Source organism: Notamacropus eugenii, chromosome 5, assembly GCF_028372415.1.
Source record: "Notamacropus eugenii isolate mMacEug1 chromosome 5, mMacEug1.pri_v2, whole genome shotgun sequence".
In the NCBI taxonomy this organism is placed as follows: domain Eukaryota; kingdom Metazoa; phylum Chordata; class Mammalia; order Diprotodontia; family Macropodidae; genus Notamacropus; species Notamacropus eugenii.
In genome coordinates, this window is record NC_092876.1 from 101,108,478 (window position 1) to 101,127,244 (window position 18,767).

Consider the following 18,767-nt stretch of genomic DNA (forward strand, 5'->3'; position numbering starts at 1 on the left):
TTTTCTTCTCCCCTACCAATCCCTACATTGATCATCAATTTTAGCATGAAAAAGAAAAATTGAAATCTGTGCATCCATGCATGTGTGTGTCCTTGTAGAATTTTAGAATTGAAAGGGACTTTAGGCCTATTCTAACCTCATTTAACTAGTGAAGAAGCTGAGGTGCAGAGATTAATTGATTTGAGTCTAAGTTTGCACAACTAGCTAAAATTCAGACAACCTGGCTTCTAGCCTGATGCTCATTCCAGTGTCCTACATGGTGTACATGGTCTAGAGTTGGTGAATTTCACATCTTGGGGAACTTTATTTTCAAGGTATGGCATGTAATTCAAAACAACATTAAGAAGTCATAACTATATTATTTAACTTTTGTGGTTCCATTCAGAGGTAGAAAACAAGTTTCCCTGATTCCAGCATATAATACTTAATCGATCAATTGAAGGAACAATTTTGCTACTTCCAAAAGTGGATGCATTTAAAGTTGCTTATTAAGACCACTAGATGGCAGTAGAGACCATGCTGTATTTGGGGGCTAAAAGAAAAACTTAACTATGGCTCGCCCCACATTTATATTAGGTTTGGACTGAATTGACCCCATGTTCTGGTGTTGTGTAAATAAGATTGCTAGTGTGTAATAGTGAGGGAAAATTCTATCTCACAGAAGTAAAGACTTTTACAAAAGGTGAGAAAACATTTCAGTTTCAGTAGACAGTATTATTTTTTTAAGAGAATGAGGATCTTGATGCCCACTTGGGGAATGACATAGCAAAGGGGACAGACACCCCAGCCTGCCTTGGGGCAGCTTCTGTTGGCCTTATTCCCCTAGGAATCTACTTGAGCTTTTCTAATGTGGACTCAGGCATCTTTAGAACACTTCAGTTTTGCTTCTAGATCATCAATCTCAAAGCTAAATTCATTCAAAATGTCTTGAATTAGGAGTCAAGAAAGAAACTGCTGAAACTGCTCAAGATTGCTTGTTTACTACTCAGAGCAGATATTCTCTACATTTGAAAAAAATAAATTCAGAAGACTTCCTAAGGCAGTGGGGGGCTGGGGAAGACTGCTGTTGTTATTATTGCAAGTGTAAAGTTAAGGGAAAATCTTTAAACTGTTCTTTGAGAGAAAACTTAACTTCTACATTTTTATTCAATTCCTCTCAAAGTATATTTTAAGGCAGAAATTGGATTTCAATTGGGGAGGGTTCCCTCTTTACCAAATAGACTGTTAGCATTTCGAATGACAGACAACCCTCTAAATTTTATCCTTTTATACTTAATTTCTTCAAACCATCTGTAATTTGGTTGGTGTGCATACTCCCTCTGCTATCACAGAACTACCACCATCAGTGATTTATCATTGATTTTGATGGGTTACTGTGGTTAAAATGAAAAAAAAATCATTCTGAAACCAATCAGGTGATGAGAATGAAAATAACCTGGTTGGTCCTGGGACCACACACACGCACACATACATACATACGTACATACATACATACACACACACACACACACACACACACACACACACACACACATATATATACTGATTTTGAGGCTTTCCAGCTAGGTAGGACTTTCCAAAACTCGCCCTTCTTTGGCACAGCCTTGGAGAATTTTTTTTTCTATAAATAATACATGTATTTTGGTTTAGTGCTCCTGCCCTCAGGTTTGATGTTTACTTTTTCCAGTACTTTTTTGCTCCATGATCACCTTTTTGTTTCTCTCTCCCCTTTCTCACTTGTGCACGTGTGGAGATTTCTGCTGGCGAACTGGCCTTGCTTCACTGTGATTGGCGAAGATGTGAACCTTTTTTTAAAAAATACTTAAATTGTTTCTTTTGTTTCATGTTGTATATTTGAAATTTTAGTTATCCTCTGAAGCCTTGGAGAATTTAAGCTAATATGATCATAGACTCCATTAAAGGGAAAGGCTCAGAGCTTCCAGGAATAGAGAGCTGATAATCCCACGGTCCTTGGCTCTCATCTGCAATACTGAATTCAGGACTGGGCCCAAGGTTTAAGGATACTGATTTTAAAAAAGGGGGAGAAAAGGATAAACTGGAGAATGTCAGAGGAGAAAAACCAAAATGGGGAAGGACTTTGAGTCCATGTTAGAATCAAATGAAGGAATTGACCATGTTTAGCTTGGTGAAAAGAAGACTTGGAATAAGGATGGGGAGGGTTGAGAGACATCTTCAAATATTTAAAGGGATGCCATGTGGGAAAGGGATTAGATTTGTTCTGCTTTACTCCAGAGAAAGGAACCGGTCCTAAAGCAATGAGTGGAAGTTGTCAAGGTCAATTTAGGCTAGACATCAGGTAAAAATTCTAATAATTAGAGATATTCAAGTGGAATGAACTGCCTCAAAAGTAGGTCCTGGGTCCCCCTCATTGGAAGTCTCACAGCGGAGGCTGGACAATCATTTGTCAGGGATGCCTCTGAAGTCTGTTCTAGGTATAGATCAGGGATTCAATAATTCTATATTGTAGTGGGGATTCCTTTCATGTGTAGGTAGAACTAGATGACTACTGATGTCATTCAACTCTCAAATTCTGTGATTTTTGTGACTCCAGAATCACCTCCATGGACCAATCATCAGAGTAGAGTTGTAAGCAAACTCCACCCAGATAATGATAATTCACATTTCTATGGCACCTTAAGGCTCACAAAGTGCTTTCATTCCAAAATTCTGGGGAGGTAAATCACATAAGTAGCATTAGCTCCATTTGGCAGATGAGACAGACTTCAGTGACTATTTGCCACTAAAGTGTAAAAGGTGCCAGACTAGGTGTTGGCTTCATCTCTGGATCTCTTCTTAATGGGTTCTGTGACTTTGAACAAGTCACTTCATTTCCCTGGGCATCAGTTTTCTCACTTATAAAATTAGAAGACTGGATTAGATGATCCCTAAAATTCCTTCCAGCTCTAAAATTCTATGATTCTATGAAAAACCATTTGTTTGAGATGTTTTTGTTTAACTTTTTCCCCCGTATTTTAGTAGTTCTAATTATGGATTAACTCCTAATTTTTGTAAATTGTGTTTTATTCTTCCAATTTCAATTTCCGTGAAAATCTAGTGTCTCTCCTATATTAGTTTAACAAATGAGAAAGGAAACTACTCTGGGTGATAACCATTTATTTTTCTCTTTTTTCTGGTTATCTTTCTCTAGGGTCCCAGCATCTTTGAATTCCTATAGGTATTTGATTCTTTAGTTCCACTTTTTAATCTTATTGGATTTTTATATAAAAGGTCCTAGGACCCTGAACCCAAGAACCTTGGGAATAGTGATGTCTCTTCACCCATCTTTGACCCAGCATACAGTTCCATAGGTTCTGGAGCCATGGCTAATAAAGAAATCTTTGTGAAGAAGGGATTCAACTTCCTTACCACCACCAATATCAGCTGCTAAGTAACTTCCAGCAGCAGGCAAGTAAGCCCAACACAGCCCTGAAAGTAGTAATACCCTCTCTGACCCTTGGTCCTCCTCATCCTAGGAAACAATCAGCAGAGATGGTCACTTGACAATCATTTCTACAATTGCTGCAATTTGCAACAGCTATAGGTACAGAAAACCCAGAAAAGAAAGTTTTTGTTGCCAAAGTCCCTGGTACCATCAAATGGTTGATCAGAAATCCATGCTTTTATCAGTGGAAATGATATTAAAGACAATATGTTATCACCTGCTGTACACTGAGAACAATTAGATCTTTTCATCTGACTTACAGCCAAAACCTTGTATATGTATTGTTTCCCCCTAATAGAATGTGTGGTCCTTGAGAGCAAGAACTCTCTTACTTATATCCCCAGATTAGCACAGTGCTTTCCACAAAGCAAGCACTTAATATTTGTTTTTTTTATTTCCTTCATTCAAAGGAACAGGAAGAGCCTTTTGAAATTCACAAGACTATGGAAATCAGATGCTAAAGAAGTAATAATGGGTAGGAGCCACGTTGTATATATTAACATGTGACTAGTATATACTCAAGCAAACTTAAAAAGGCAATGCAAGGGTCCACAACTTTATGAAAGTAAAATCACCCAATCAAGTTAAAGAAGGCTACTTGAGATTTCAGTATACTAGAATAGTTTGGCTTTGTATTTCTAATGGAAATTGATCATGAATGATTGGTACCTCTTGTGGGGGGATGTTGCAGGTAACAGTTCGGAGATCAACTTTGACAAAAACATCTACACATGGTAGCACCAGGATCAGACCTACCAAAAAGAAGGCATATTTCAAAATATTTTCCTGGGTATTCAAAAATAGATAGATAGATAGATAGATAGATAGATAGATAGATAGATAGATAGATAGATAGATAGATAGATAGATAGATAGATAGATGGACGGACGGACGGACGGACGGACGGATGGACGGACGGATGGACGGATGGACGGACGGACGGACGGACGGATGGACGGACGGACGGATGGACGGATGGATGGACGGACGGATGGACGGACGGATGGATGGATTGATGGACGGATGGATGGATGGACGGACGGACGGATGGATGGATGGACGGACGGACGGATGGATGGACGGACGGACGGACAGACAGACAGACAGAAAAACAGATATTTAAACAAACAGCCACAACAACGCTTGAGGTTAAATTAGGGTTCCAAAAGCTCTTGTGACTTTGTTTATATTAACTGTTGTTTTCTTCTCTATAGCCACCAAAGATCCCTAACATTTATTTTGACATTTTCTTCCTGTTTGGGGGTTTCCGATCTCTAAAAATCCAGGATAATTTTAATGAGAGTTATCTGAGGAAACATTTCATTATAAATCCATATGAAAGGCATATCACCTGGCCTTGAATGTCATAGGCTGCTTCCTTGTGAAATTCTTTCCCAATCATCTCTGCATTATAATTCAATAAAAGAATATTACTGTGGGAATCTTCCTGATAGTCTACATTCTCTAAATCCCCATTGTATTACAGAATTGATGGTTCTTTCACTGTTGTCTTCTGATTCAAGTCTACCGGAGGGGAAATGATAATTGTAGATTCTCTGTCACTAAAATATGTTGGTCAAAAGAAGCAAAATAAGATTCTAGGTTAATGGTAGCTTATATTTACATAGCATTTTAAGATTTACAAAACACTTTCCTCACAAATCAGTGCAAAGTATATGGAGCACAATTTTGCTGCTGGCAGTAATGCAAGTGGAATGTTCCTAGCTCCACTCTGTTTCTCCAGGCTGGGCAAGTGAATTTCCTAGTATGTTTTGCCTGAACCTGGAAAGCAACAAAGTTTATGATAATAATTGAAAAGAATTTTCTCTCTACAACATAAACAGCAGACTTCATTCAAGGAGAAGAAGCTTCTTAAATAAGAATAAAGGAGTTAAAAAGAAAGCTTCTGCTAGCTTTGTGCTTACTAGCTGCATGTGGCTGTGGGTCTGATTCACAAAAAGAGTTGAAATAGCTATTAAGGCAATTGATTAAAGTTTGATTTGGGGGGCAGAGTATCAGACTTTGAAGACACTGGCAAATATTTTCTCCATTTTACATACTAGCTAACTAAAGCTTAGATAATTAAAGCAATTTGACCAATATTACACAGTTAATAAGAAACATGACTGGCAAATTTTGCACCTGAAACAAGTAGCAATGGCAAAATGTACCTGTGTGTCTTTTAGGAGGGAAAAGTGTACACCTTAGGATACCATGAGGTTCTTAGTTGGTAGAAGGAGAGGAAGCCTACTACAGGATGAAACTGCTGCTACCACTATGATGCTAGGGTCAGGTAGAGGAAGAAGTATGGCCTGATGGTCCTTCCTGGGACCCCTGAATGTCCTGTCCTGGTACTAAGTTCTAGTACCTAGTACCTAGCTCACAGCCCTAGTTATAGCTCTGCTAGTAAGGACCACAGTTTGAACCCACATCTTCTGATCTCCAAGTTCAATGCCTTTTCTACCACACTGCAGGGGTCCCTCATTATTGTATCCCTCCACAGTACAGCGCCCCTGCATAAGGATTTATTTTGTTCATGGTCAGTTGTTTCAGTCAGGTCTGACTCTTCCTGATCCCATTTGGAGTTTTCTTGGTAAAGATACTGGAGTGATTAGCCATTTCCTTCTCCAGTTCATTTTACAGATGAGGCAAACAGGGTTAAGTGACTTGCCCAGGATCACACAGCTAGTCAGTGTCTGAGGTCAGATTTGAACTCAGGAAGATGAGTCTTCCTGAGTTCATGTCAGACACTCTATTCACTGCACCACCTGGCTAGCCCTAGGATTTGTAAGGATTTCACAGAGTTGCTAAAGTGATGAGTTAATGCATCCCTGTCTTCAATTAATTGTTTATTCATTTGGAGGGAGAATTTTTAGAATGAATGAATTAAAAAAATTAGTATTGGCATTTTGGATGTGCCAATCTATTCTCATTCTCATTCATTATATAGATGATTATAGAAGCAAAATATGGGTTTTGATTCTAAGCTCCATATAAATGGCTAATAATACTGTAGAAGGGAAAGAAAAAAATACTACTGGGATGCTTTCTTCCCCCACAAAATCCTGATCTTTCAACCTTTGTTGTGACTTGTCTTTAGAATGACTGCTTTACGGTGACTTTCCCTGTTGGTGGTAGATAACAGATGGGATACAAAATGATGTTTAGCTTCAATTAGCAAAAGTGCGGAGTCTTTTCATTAACAGTTTGGATGACTTCCCACTGGTCCTTATGGCATTCTGAAGTAACTCATTAGAGACGTGTATGACGAGCGTAGTTAACCTGGGACATTTAGTACATGAAAACCCCTGGGAAATGGGTTCATTGGTAAAGGATGGTTTTTCCCTCCAGCATACTGTATGTTGGAACTACTCTATTATCCCCAGATCAAGATTTATTTTATTTTTCACTCTTACCCTGTCCAAGAGAGAATGATTCTGTTACCCTGTTCCAGAGTGATAACTACTGTATACACTTTAGTTGTGATGGTTCTATGTCTTGTCTTTTCTCAAGATCAGAAGCTCAATTCTTAAGCCTCTGGCCCAGAGGTTCTGAACATTTTTCATGTGATAGATCCTTTGTTGGTCTGGTAAAGACACTGGACTGAGAATAATATTTTTAAATGAATAAAATACATAGGATTACAAAGGAAACCAAATACACTGAAACACTGTTTATCACATAATTTTTAAAATACAAAACAAGTTTATGAACCCTAGATTTAATACTCTTGTGGGTTTTTCACAGTGTATTTTTAGAGGAGGGAGGGGATGTTAAAAGTATAATTCTTTTCCCTCTGATGATTCTAGCGTTAATCTGCCATGGCCATCCTCTTAATAAACTCCCATATATAAAAGTATCCTCCATTTGATGCCTAACAGATCTTTAGGTACAAGTCTTCATTAGGCTTCTAAGTGTTATTTTTTTCTAGATATTTGGCCTCTTGGGAAAATATCCTAAGGAGGTATTTCGATGGAGATGTAACTAAGCCAAGGTCAATATCCCAGGGGCCATATTTTACTATAACTTAAGTTTCATGATCTTCCATAGATTCCACACTATGTAATACCACCCTTGAAAGACATGCCCCTCTTCTGATGCCTGCCTACTACCCTGCCTCTCACCTATTGACTTCCTCCCTCCACCTCTTCCCAGGGTTTGAGAGATGGGGTTTGGAATTGTTGTACATGTGCCACCAGCAATGGTTCTAGATTCCTTGAGAGATGGGCCAGCCCCTCCCTTGGTACAATGACACATAACCACAGCAGTTTATCCTCTTTCTCATCCCATCACCCCAACACACATACATATGCCTTCAAATGAATTAGCCCTGAGTGCCAGGATTCATAGTTGGAGTCCTGATTGATTGATATCTTTCTTCTTTGAAACTCATTTGATTTGTCCTGTGAAGAGAGCACCTCTTACAGGAATACTCACCTTGTTCAAATAATATGGCCCAGATCATATCTTTATCAGTGCTCTGAATTGTAACCTAGTTACCCAAAAGCTTAAGAGAAGCAGTTTATCCCTCTAATTCTTGTATGTTCTAAAGGTGTCTGTCACATGGGAAGCAGGAGATGGCAAGAAAGATGGATTAAGTCCATGAGATTTACCCAGGTGGCCCAAAACCCACCTTGACTTGAATGAGACCACTTAGCAGCTCAGAAGGGCATTTAGAAATCAATTCTAAGTAAGTTCATATCACAGTGTTTCCATTTCAGTGCTTTTCATTCTCCAGGGAGTTCTACCTTTCGGTGGTATTGCCAAAACTGTCAACACAGCTTAATACTGGAAAACATTATTTCTTACCTGGCCCTTTTGCTTTGTTTGCTTGGATTCGTCCAAGTCGGAATACAACAGCCCGTTCATACTCCTTAACAATCTAAGAGAATAGTAGAGTGGGTTTAGTCTCAATGTTATCATTCTGCAGCTTTTAGGAGTAATTTATTATTTCCCCAGGGTGTTACCTTTAGGCACATCCATATGGAGAAAGGAAAGGTGATGATCATCAACAGGAAAGAAAGACAAACCAGGAACCAGCCACAAGCCCCAATGTTTTTATTGTGAGCATCTATTGAGTGAGTAGAAGGAGAGAGGTTACTGCTATTGTCCATTAACGAGCACTGATATCTTAAATGGCTGCCATCCAGTACAGATGGCATCCATGGAGGTGGATGGATTCACCTGATTCTGCTAAAGTGACATGTTTAGTCTAATCAAAATAAAAAGTTCACGTTTATGTAGGGCTTTATTGTCTATCAATGTACTTTTCTCACAATTATATAAAATTGGTGGATAGCATATCAACCAATTTGATTGATTTCAATTTTCAAAACACTTATTAAGTATCCTTTACGTAAGCAGCAGTGGGTTGAGGACAGGAAAGCAAAAAAGAGAAAACCCCTTCAGAAACTTACACTCCCCTGGGGGATATGACACATATTCAGATAAGTAAATACAAAGAGATTTAAAGAGAGATACAATTTGAAGAGGGAGTATCTGAATACAGGTACACTTTTACAATCTTTTCAGCATTTTAATACATTCCTCTGCTCACTCAGCACTAACAAACTGACCTTGTTTCTTACACATAATGTTACACCTCTCATTCTCCTGTCTTTGCACTGGTTAACCCTCCATGCCTCTGGTGCTCTACCTCTGCCTAGTCAATTTCCTGTCTTCCTTTAATATTCAAGACTCAGTTCATGTATCAACTCCACCACTGGCCTTTCTCAGTCCCACACCAACCCCAGATACTGGTGCCTTACCCTTCAAGACTGCCTTCCAGTTACTCTGGATTTAACTGGTAGATACCAGTTTATAAACACATTGTCTCCCCTCTTAGGATGGGAGCTCCTTTAGTATCTTGGTATCTTTGGCACAGGAGCAGCTAGGTGGTACATTGGATAGAGTTATCAGGCTTGGAGTCAAGAAGAATCATCTTTCTGAGTTCAAATCTGGCCTCAGACACTTAATAGTTGTATGATCCTGGGCAACTCACTTAACCCTATTTGCCTTAGTTTCCTCATCTGTAAAATGAACTGGAGAAGGAAATGGTAAATCACATCAAAATATTTGCCAAGAACCCCACAGAGAGTCAGACACAACTGAACAACAAGCAACATCTTTAATTCTTGGCCCACAGGAAATATATGATAAATTCCTATTGATTAAGACCCAAACAATGACTGTTAGATTGATCCCAAATAATTGAAGGTTTGAATACCTTACCTACAACTCTGGGTGAGCACCTCTGTTCAATAACCCCTCTCTAGGATTCCTATAAATGTTTTATAAACACTCAAGATTACTTTGCAATTTAAGAAATCTTTGCTTTGTCTTATGTAATTATCAAAGGAACAAAATATTTGGAAGACCCTACCTATCCTTTCCTTCCCATCTAGTAAAAGAAATAGGTATAGATGAAATGTTTTTATGAAGTTTTTTCATTTGCTTGGCAACCTTACTGGAAAAAAAAACCCATCCTTTATAAGTCTTTACCAAGAATATGCGGGCTTAGATTATAAAACAAATGACCAAAGGAAACTGGAAATTTGCAGATTTTAAGAGAGAGGTGAATGAAAGGATGTCTCTGGTATTAAACTATAACAGTGATTTGCTGTCTGACTCAGGGTAGCAGGAGATGATGTAAAACTGGCCAATTGAATTCCCTTTTCAAAGTGACTGTCTAGAGACCTACGTAACTTTCTTGGTTGAAAACAAGGGTTGGTATGAATAAAAGAAACTACCCTAATTAAGCTTATTGAAGCCCCCTTCTTGAATGAACCAGTGCTGTCCTTTTTGCTAGATCTCTGCTAGAACATTCCCCTACTTCTGGAAATGAACTCATCCCCATTCAATAACTTATTTTTGCCACCATTTTGTAGTTCTTGATGTCAAGATATTCCTGTGATTCAAACCCAGGCCATCTGTAGGCTACAGGACCATCTCAAGAGCAAAGCTACAATCAGTCAAAAGGCCAAAGAGTCCAAAGCAAAGGCTCAGAGGCAGGGACCACACATATCACCCCAGAAGAGGGAAGAGAAAGAACATAAAGGGACAGTTAAACCCATGTTTGCCCACAGATATGACAAGAACTTTACAAGTCTGAGAGATGTACTCCCAGGAGATCTTACCTACAGAGGCACCTTCATCTCACTCTTATGACCAGCTAGCTTTGGAACATAAACCCTTCCCCATATAACTGAATAATAACAGAATCAAGGCATGTGAAAAATTAATTGTAAATTAATTCAATTTATTATAAATAATATTTATATCATATATAAAATAAAAATAAATTAAAAATCCTTTTTTAAAAAGCACTGTATTTTTCCATTAAGCAGACCACAGTGGAAGAGACAGGCCTGGGGACTGCTATAGAAGAGACTCTTGACATTCCAAAGCAACTCACTTGGCCAAAAACTTCCAAGAGCTCCCTACTGCCTCCAGGGTTAACAAACAGTTAAGGGCCTCCATATTCTACAACTAATCTTTCCAGATTTATTTCCCATTAACTGCCTTTCATATACTCTATATTTCAGTCAGACTGGAGTACTAGCCATATTTTGGTCTGTCTAGAAGACTGAAATGCCATATAACTGGACTCCATTCCCTACTTATCTGTTGCAGTGCTCTTCAAGGTCAACTTTGGTTGTCACTTTGAAGCCTTCTCTGATACCAGCTGAAAGTAATACCTCCCTCCTCAAATTTTCTTCCATCTCTTGGTCTAGCTCTCTCCTTTACCTTTATCACATTCTACCTCCAATCTTACTTTTTTCTGTATCTATCATGACCCTTCTTTCCCTATCCCATGATATAGTAAGCTCCTTGAAGTCAAGAACTGAGTCCTTTTTTATCTTTGTATCTCCAGGTAGTAGCACAACGTCTTACACATGGTAGGAGCTTAATAAATGTTTATTGAATTTAATTTTATTGAATTATTCATCACAGACTATCAAGTACAACAAGACCAGGAAGTTCAAGAGCAGAGATTTCCTGAGATAACTGGGCAACTTCAAGGAAGTCTGCATTTAGTCAGAAGGAGTGATGCAACAGCTTAGTGATTTTTATCTTAAAAGTAGTAAAAGAAAAAAAAATCTTTGTGAACTTGGCCCACTTCAAGAGTGGAGAAAAAGTTTCAGTATCCTTACTGGACAGAAATAAAAAATGGAAGAAAGAAAACTGAGCATGGTAGGAACCTGGATTCAGATTTGACCCTGACACTGGTTTTCTGACTGAGGGTAAATCACTTTACCACCTCTGTGAGTTTCATCTTCATCAATTTATAAAGTGGGCATGAACATTTTAAAACACATGTCGCCCTCTCTTATGGAGTTATTGTGAGGGCAATGCTCTGTAGACATTAATGCAGTATAGAAATGTGAGCTCTTGTAACATGTGTCCTAATATGGATAGTGAATATAAAGGATGAAACAGTTACTGTTACTAGGTCATAAAATCTTTGAGAAGGACTATGTATTACTTAAACTTTGTTTCTCCCTCAGTCCTTAGTGCCCAATAAATATTCACTATGTATTTATATGTGCGCATTATTGTCTATCACAATGTTCTGCAATACAGTGGGTGCCAAATGTTTGCTATGTATTTATATGTGTGCACTAATGTCTAGAAAAATGCTCTGCACACAATGGATGCCTAATAAATGTTGAGAATGTATTATGTGTATGCATTATTGTCTAGTACAATACTCCACACAAAATAATATTTACTATATTATTATATAAGTATCATTGCATTTAGCCCTGAATTTAGGCTCTCTCATAGAGAAAATGAATGTTAACATGTTAGAGCTAGTTCTCCCTGTAGTATATTTTACTCATCATAAAAGTCACATCAACTTCTCTTCCCCATTACTTGAACAGGATGGGTAGAAGGCATGAGGCTTCAAGGGAGAAAACATCAAGCAGGAACCTCCAACTGGAGATGCTATGTGGGAAAGGACAGATACCTAGCACATACAACCAAAGCCAATCCAGAGAATGTTGGAACAAGGCCTGTGCAGGCTGGTGGTACAGAGAGATGTCTAGATGCTAGTGCAACAATGTGAACCAGACCAAAGTTGCTGCTTCTGTCATTTGGAAACTAGTGACTAACAGACGAAAGCTAAGGAAAAATACCCAACCTGTAGTACAATGGGGTTGCAATTCCATTTACCTATGCAGGGATTTCATTAATTCATGCACCGAGTTCTCTTATGCCATGAGTTCAACCTCTGGGGAGGTAAATGGAGCTCCCTAGGAGGGAACTCCCAAATTTCTTTACTAAGGACTATGGTCATTTCTTTGTTCCTTACTTCTTAAATGAACCTGTTCTATTTTTAATGCCTTTGTCAGCCTGGGAGCTTACAGAGGAACTAAAGGCCCTTTGAGAGATATGAGCAGATTCTGATGTTTCCAGGAAAGCTATTCTATTCAAGAATGAAACAGTGAATACAGGAGATATTGTGACCCAGTTAAAATACAGTGTCCCAAAAGTCGTAGAGTAGTTTTAAGCTTTTAATAACAGAAAACTGCACTAAGTTTTGGGAGGCACCCTATACATTCTGATAAATTAACAGTTTCACTAAAAACAGCACACACACAGGCTTAGGATTCAAGAGTGAAATACAACTGTGGCAAAGAGAGTATGAGGTTAACAATATATCAGATGGTTTTCCTTTAAGGACAAAGAAAGCTGGTGTAGCAGATACCAAATACATGAGATAGATGTGACTCAATAAATCATAAGCGTAATTTTCGGTCAGGAAAAAGAATGTTTTAGATGTGGAGATCACAGAAACACAGCAGTTCCTCTGATAAAAACGAAATTGTGTATGACCTTTGTGTTGAAAAAGGGCAGATCTTTTCAAACTGCCCAAGACTATGTCATAATTTTTATTATAGCACAGCTGGGTCAAATTCAAGGAAAAGCCCACAAAATGAAAGGAAAAAAGACTCCCCAGAGATTATAACAACTGCCCAGAGTAATGGAGGGAATTCTCCTGGGGAGAAAAGGAGAATGTAGAAGAGGAAAAGATTGGAGTCCAGGGAAGGGAGAAAAAAGTTGAGTCCAGATTTTTAAAAAAGTGGTATTTTGAATTGTGGTAAGAGAAGAAAATGCAGGAAAAGAGTTAGGGAAATATAATAGGTGCAGAAAGCAAATATTAGGAGGAAGGGAGCTCTCAAAGAGGGAAGAAGACAGGTAAGAAATTCAAGTCTCCAGAGCAGTCAAGGAGGGGGAGGGCAGAAGATCTGAAAGGAGGGAAGAGAGCACTCTAAAAGATTAATGGTAGAACAGATCAGTCAGAAAAAGAAGACTGCTGTAGATAGAACCCAGGTCTCTAAGAATAGAAGAGATAAGGAATCTGAAATATAGGGGAAGAGGTAAGACAAGAGAAGTTAAAGGATGGTCAAAGAAAGCCTTAACATATTATCTTTAAATTACACAAATAAGTAGAAAGCATGAATTTAAAATTAGTGTAACAAGAATTGGCATGTGTACAAAGTACCTCTGGTGGCATCTCCCCACATGAAGAGACTGAAGACCCAACTTCTGGGAGAGTGGTGATGATGCAAAATAGAAGTAAGTGCCTTGGAAAAGCATCACAGCAAGTGTAGACAATTTGTAATTGATTCCAGTTTGCTAACCACTTGCTTAGAACTGGGAGTGCCTTTAAAAGGGTTAGTAGTTAGAGTAAAAGTCTGTAACTCTTTTTACCCCAAGGAACAAGAAACTTTCAGGGCTCAGCCCAGGGGTTAACTGAGATGAGAACTTATCAGAGATCACTGGTTGAACTAATGCTAGAACTGAGCTATCTCTAAGTTCCCTCTTTCTGGAAACCAAAGTGGTAAAGAGGAGAGTGTGCCCTTAAGATATTGGGGGGAAATGTTTGTTCTTTTATTTTTGCTAAATTAGAAAAGAAAAAAAAGGAAAAGGAAAGAGAAGAAGGGGAAAGGGAAGGGGAGACCCAACAAATACTTGGTCTCTAAATGCATCACAGCAAAACATTTTGGAGTAAGTTAACCAAAGATCCTGGAAAATGAAAAATGGGCAAGCTATATTTACAAAGAAAAAGTTTGTGAGATCATATTAAAAGGAAGACTTGCAGATAAAGCCTATCCATGTTAACAAAAATGCAGAAACTTATAAATGTACAAAAGAGTTGAGAACTATCCAGAAAAAAGTTAACTAAGCAAAAGAAAACAAGGAAAATTTGAGAATACTGAATTTATAGGAAATGCACATAAAATCTACAAAAATATTGCAGCCTCTCACAATCTCTAACTTCCTTCATAGATGGAGCAAATGTTCCCTTCCACATAAACAACTAGCACTTCTACGCACCTCACATTACCTTGCATTTATTTCACATATGTTTATAAAGGTACATATCTTTCCTCTCATGGAATGTTGAAAACCAGAATTGTTTCATTTCTACCTGTGAACACCTACCCAGCATAGCACTTAGTAGGGTCTTAATACAAGCATGTTCACTGATTGATTAATAGGAAAGTGAGTTGTCTAATTACTTCTAAGTCGAATTTACTAGGTTATATCTCAGCTCTGCCATTTGCCATCTGTGCAGCCTTGATGGTCTCATGGAGTACCATTGGAAGGGAACCACAGAAGTGATCTAGTCCAACCCCATCATTTTACAGAAGGAGAAATTGAGGCTCAGAAGACATAATTTTAACTCAGATCTTATGACTTCAAATTCAGTGACCTCTCTGTTACACTACATTGCTTCTTTTGGGCAAAACATTTGACCTCTCTGGGCCTCTATTTCCTCATTTGTAACATGAGGGATTTTGGTCTAGAAGATCTCTAAGGGTTTCTTCCTCTGTAAGTCCTATTCTGCGGTGGCCTCTGAAACCACAGGTTCCATTCTGGGATGAGGGTTATAGAGGTATCACAAGTTTCAGTCCTACAGGCATCTCAGGATTTCTGGTAGCTCAGGAAGGACAGCATCAGTTAGATCAGCTTCCTCCTGACTCTAGGTTGGTGGCCAAACCCTGGACTTTTCTGAAAGAGCCACCATTTCGCCTCTGTACTTCGCATGCTTTATTTTTTATCTGAGGGAAAACAAAACAAAACAAAGACAAAAACAGCCTTGACCTGTCAGAGCATCCCCGGGGTCCCACCAAGCTCGTGCGTCATCAATCACCAAGCCTGGAGATCAGCTTCATTAGACACTAAACTTGCTACAAAGTGAATAAGGGAGAACACGGTTCATCTTGTGAGAATTACACCTGAGCATTACAAATACCCAGGCTGCCCCTGCTAGGAGAATTGGTGGTGCCCTCGCTTGTCATTAGCAGCAGATTAAAGAGAGAGGCTGCTGGGCTTTGATCTTCAGGGAGTCAGGGAGATCTATCCCTGGCCTGTGCCACACTCTCTACTGCCTGCAGAAGGGAAAGTATTGTCCCATCTTGCCTTTCTTACTTTGTGATAAAATCAGTGAGCAAGTAAGTAGAGATGTGAAGATTAAAATTATTCAGGGAAGGAAGCAACCTTGCTATTTCCCCACTACTCAATCTTCCTGACATGTTGCTATGTTATGTATGTTATGTATGCTATGCATTTCTGAGGCAAATCTCAAAGTCGAGCTATTATCATTCATCATGATGAGGCAGCAGTGAAGTGGGCACAGTGTGACCCTGGGCAAATCATTTTAACCTTTGTTGACTTCAGTGTCTTTACTTGTGAAATGGGGATAATAATAATAACTATCTCCCAGGATTATTGGGAGGATCAAATGAGATATTACATTTAAAGCACTCTGCAGACTTTATGATAAATAATAATAGTTAATATTTATATGTCATTTACTATGTGCCAGGCATTGTGCTATGGGCTTTACAATTATTATCTCATTTGACGTTCATGACTGGGACATAGATGACAGTATGATCCCCATGTTACAGATGATGAACCGAAGTAAGCAGAGACTAAGTGATTTGGCCAGGGTCACAAAGCTATCTGAGGTGGGATTTGAACTCGGATCTTCCTGACCACAAGTCCAGAGCTCTACTACAAATATAAGCAACATCAAAGATAAAAACAAACAAATACCTCAGCTGGGCTCTTACCCTTATTCAGCAATCATTTAATTCTATTCCTAATATAACAAGGAATAGCAGAGAGAGAACTCCAGTTGCAATCAGGAAGACTTGACTAGCTCTGGGACACAATCTCCCTGTGTCTTAGTTTCCTTGAGTAAATGAAAGGGCTGGATTTAATGGTTTCTAAGGTCCTTGTTGATTCTAATCTATGATTCTATGCACTTATATCATTCTTCATAAATAATGACCAGATCCTCTTTACTGGAGTCACCAAACCTTCACCTGCCCTTAAAGAAGTTGATAGAGTTTTCTATTTCAATAAGAATATCAAGGTCATTCAACTGTTAGTATCAGTAAGTATCTACCATGTGCCAAGTAGGTAGGATAGAATAGGGCAGAACTTAAATCAATAAAACTATCTTCATGAAATTGCATGAAGTCTGAGAAATTTCAGGAGGGATTTTTTGGTGTGCAACTTATTTTGAAAATTAAACAGCTAAGTTAGCTCACCCCACTACCTGGAGGAACTTATAGACAATAAGGGTCAGTTAAAAGTATATACTTCTTTTAGTGTGCAAACTGATTTATAGCTAAAACAAAAATTAATTGAGACAGCACTCTCAAAATAACATAGAGATTAACTTGGGGGGAGAGGGAGAAGGAACACCAAATATTTTTAGTTGAGATAGTCGTCATTTAAAGTTCTCATAAGAAAGTAGCAGCCTCAAATTTAAATTAAAAAAGAAAGAAAGAAAAAATAATCAACAACCATCAAATAAACAGATTTCCACCTTCCCAAAGCTGGCCAAATAGCCACAACTATCCTGAACCTACTGGATGAAAGACTGCCCTACACAAGTGGCGGCATGCCCAGCAGTTATAGTTGCTGGTGATCCCATTCAAATAACTCACAAAAGAAACCTGAATGTCTCCACCAATCAGACTTCAGTCAATATATGATGGAAATGAGTATCAATAGTTTCCAGGGGCTTATGTGACTAAACTGTAAGTCTCCTCTCTCCCTTCTTCCCCATTTTAGGTTTTGTCTTAGGGATGAGGGAGTTCATTAAAGAAAGGAAATATTTTAGTTTAACACATTCAACAAACATTTGTGGAGTGTCTACCAGGAAGAAGGAAGTAGACTGGGCTCTAAGGATCCCTAGAGAGATGTCAGATGGCATTTCTTTCATGGAGTTTAGATATTTAGTACTTTAGTGTTTGGAAAAATTCCTTCAAGTCTAAATTCATTTTTAAAATTTCCCCTAAATTGATATATAGACACCTGTTCCCTTTCCAGCCTCAAATAGTAATGAAGGCACCAAGGAACCATTTAAGGTGATAACATTTCACACTTGTCCAAAGAGAAAAGGATATAGTAAATAACAGTAAGAAGTTCAATAGTTATAATGTCATGATTTAGAAATCATTTGATCCAACTTCCTCTTGTTTATTTGTTTGTTTACAGAAGAGAAAACTTAGGTCCAGAGAGTTTAATTTAATTCAACAAACACTTACTAAGCATTTATTATATGAAGGTACTATGGTAAGCACTGAATATACAAAAACAAAAAAAAAAAAAGTCCCAACTTTGAGAAGGAACTCAGACTGAGATATTCACAAACTCCCTTTGCTCCTTTCTTTAGAGAAAACATAACAATGATGGAGGAAGGACAGAAGAAAGCGTGAGTGAAAATCTGTCAGAACAATTTTTCAGTGATGTAGAAAGATGCAAGAAATTATCCTCAAGAGAACTGTTTTCTTAACCCAAACAAGCTTCCCAGAGGATATAATTTTTCTCTTAGAATCTCTCCATTTACGAGAAATGTATCGGTCTTTCTGGTTTTTAACTTGGGTTCATTCTCAACATCTAGCGTACATCAACTAAGAGGGAGAGAGGGTATTCTCTTTCTCTCCTTTTTATCAGTCTTGACTTATAATTCATTTTTCCTTTCACTCATAAGAAAATCAGATGTATGTTAAAGATCGCAGAAACCAGACACTATCTAACCCTTCCATGTAATTAATGTAAAAGTTAAGTATTTTTATACAAGTGAAAAAATATAGCAAGTCACAAACTTTTCTCCCCTACTCAGGAAAATTAAAGAAGATCCAACCAGTCTTCTTTGGTCTAAATGAAAGTCCAACCGTCTCTATTTAGTTAAATACACTCCAAGATCATGTTACATGAAAAGTAGACCCTAATGAGATCATAGACTTGGGAGGAAATTTAGAAACTATG

The 18,767-nt window shown here is 38.2% G+C and overlaps 1 protein-coding gene across 2 annotated transcripts in view; it reads right to left on the reverse strand.

The window, feature by feature from the left end:
* STOML3 (stomatin like 3) overlaps nt 1-18,767 on the reverse strand; it is a 33,097-nt gene that overhangs the window by 4,308 nt on the left and 10,022 nt on the right. The window contains exons 2-4 of one of the 2 annotated variants that reach the window (XM_072610434.1): nt 8,432-8,535; nt 8,274-8,346; nt 4,133-4,215 (exon numbers count right to left, since the gene is read on the reverse strand). In XM_072610434.1, coding sequence (XP_072466535.1) covers nt 4,133-4,215; nt 8,274-8,346; nt 8,432-8,535 — 260 coding nt within the window. Of the gene's footprint in view, nt 1-4,132; nt 4,216-8,273; nt 8,347-8,431; nt 8,768-18,767 lie in introns of those variants that run through there. The other variant, XM_072610433.1, reaches the window with a different exon arrangement.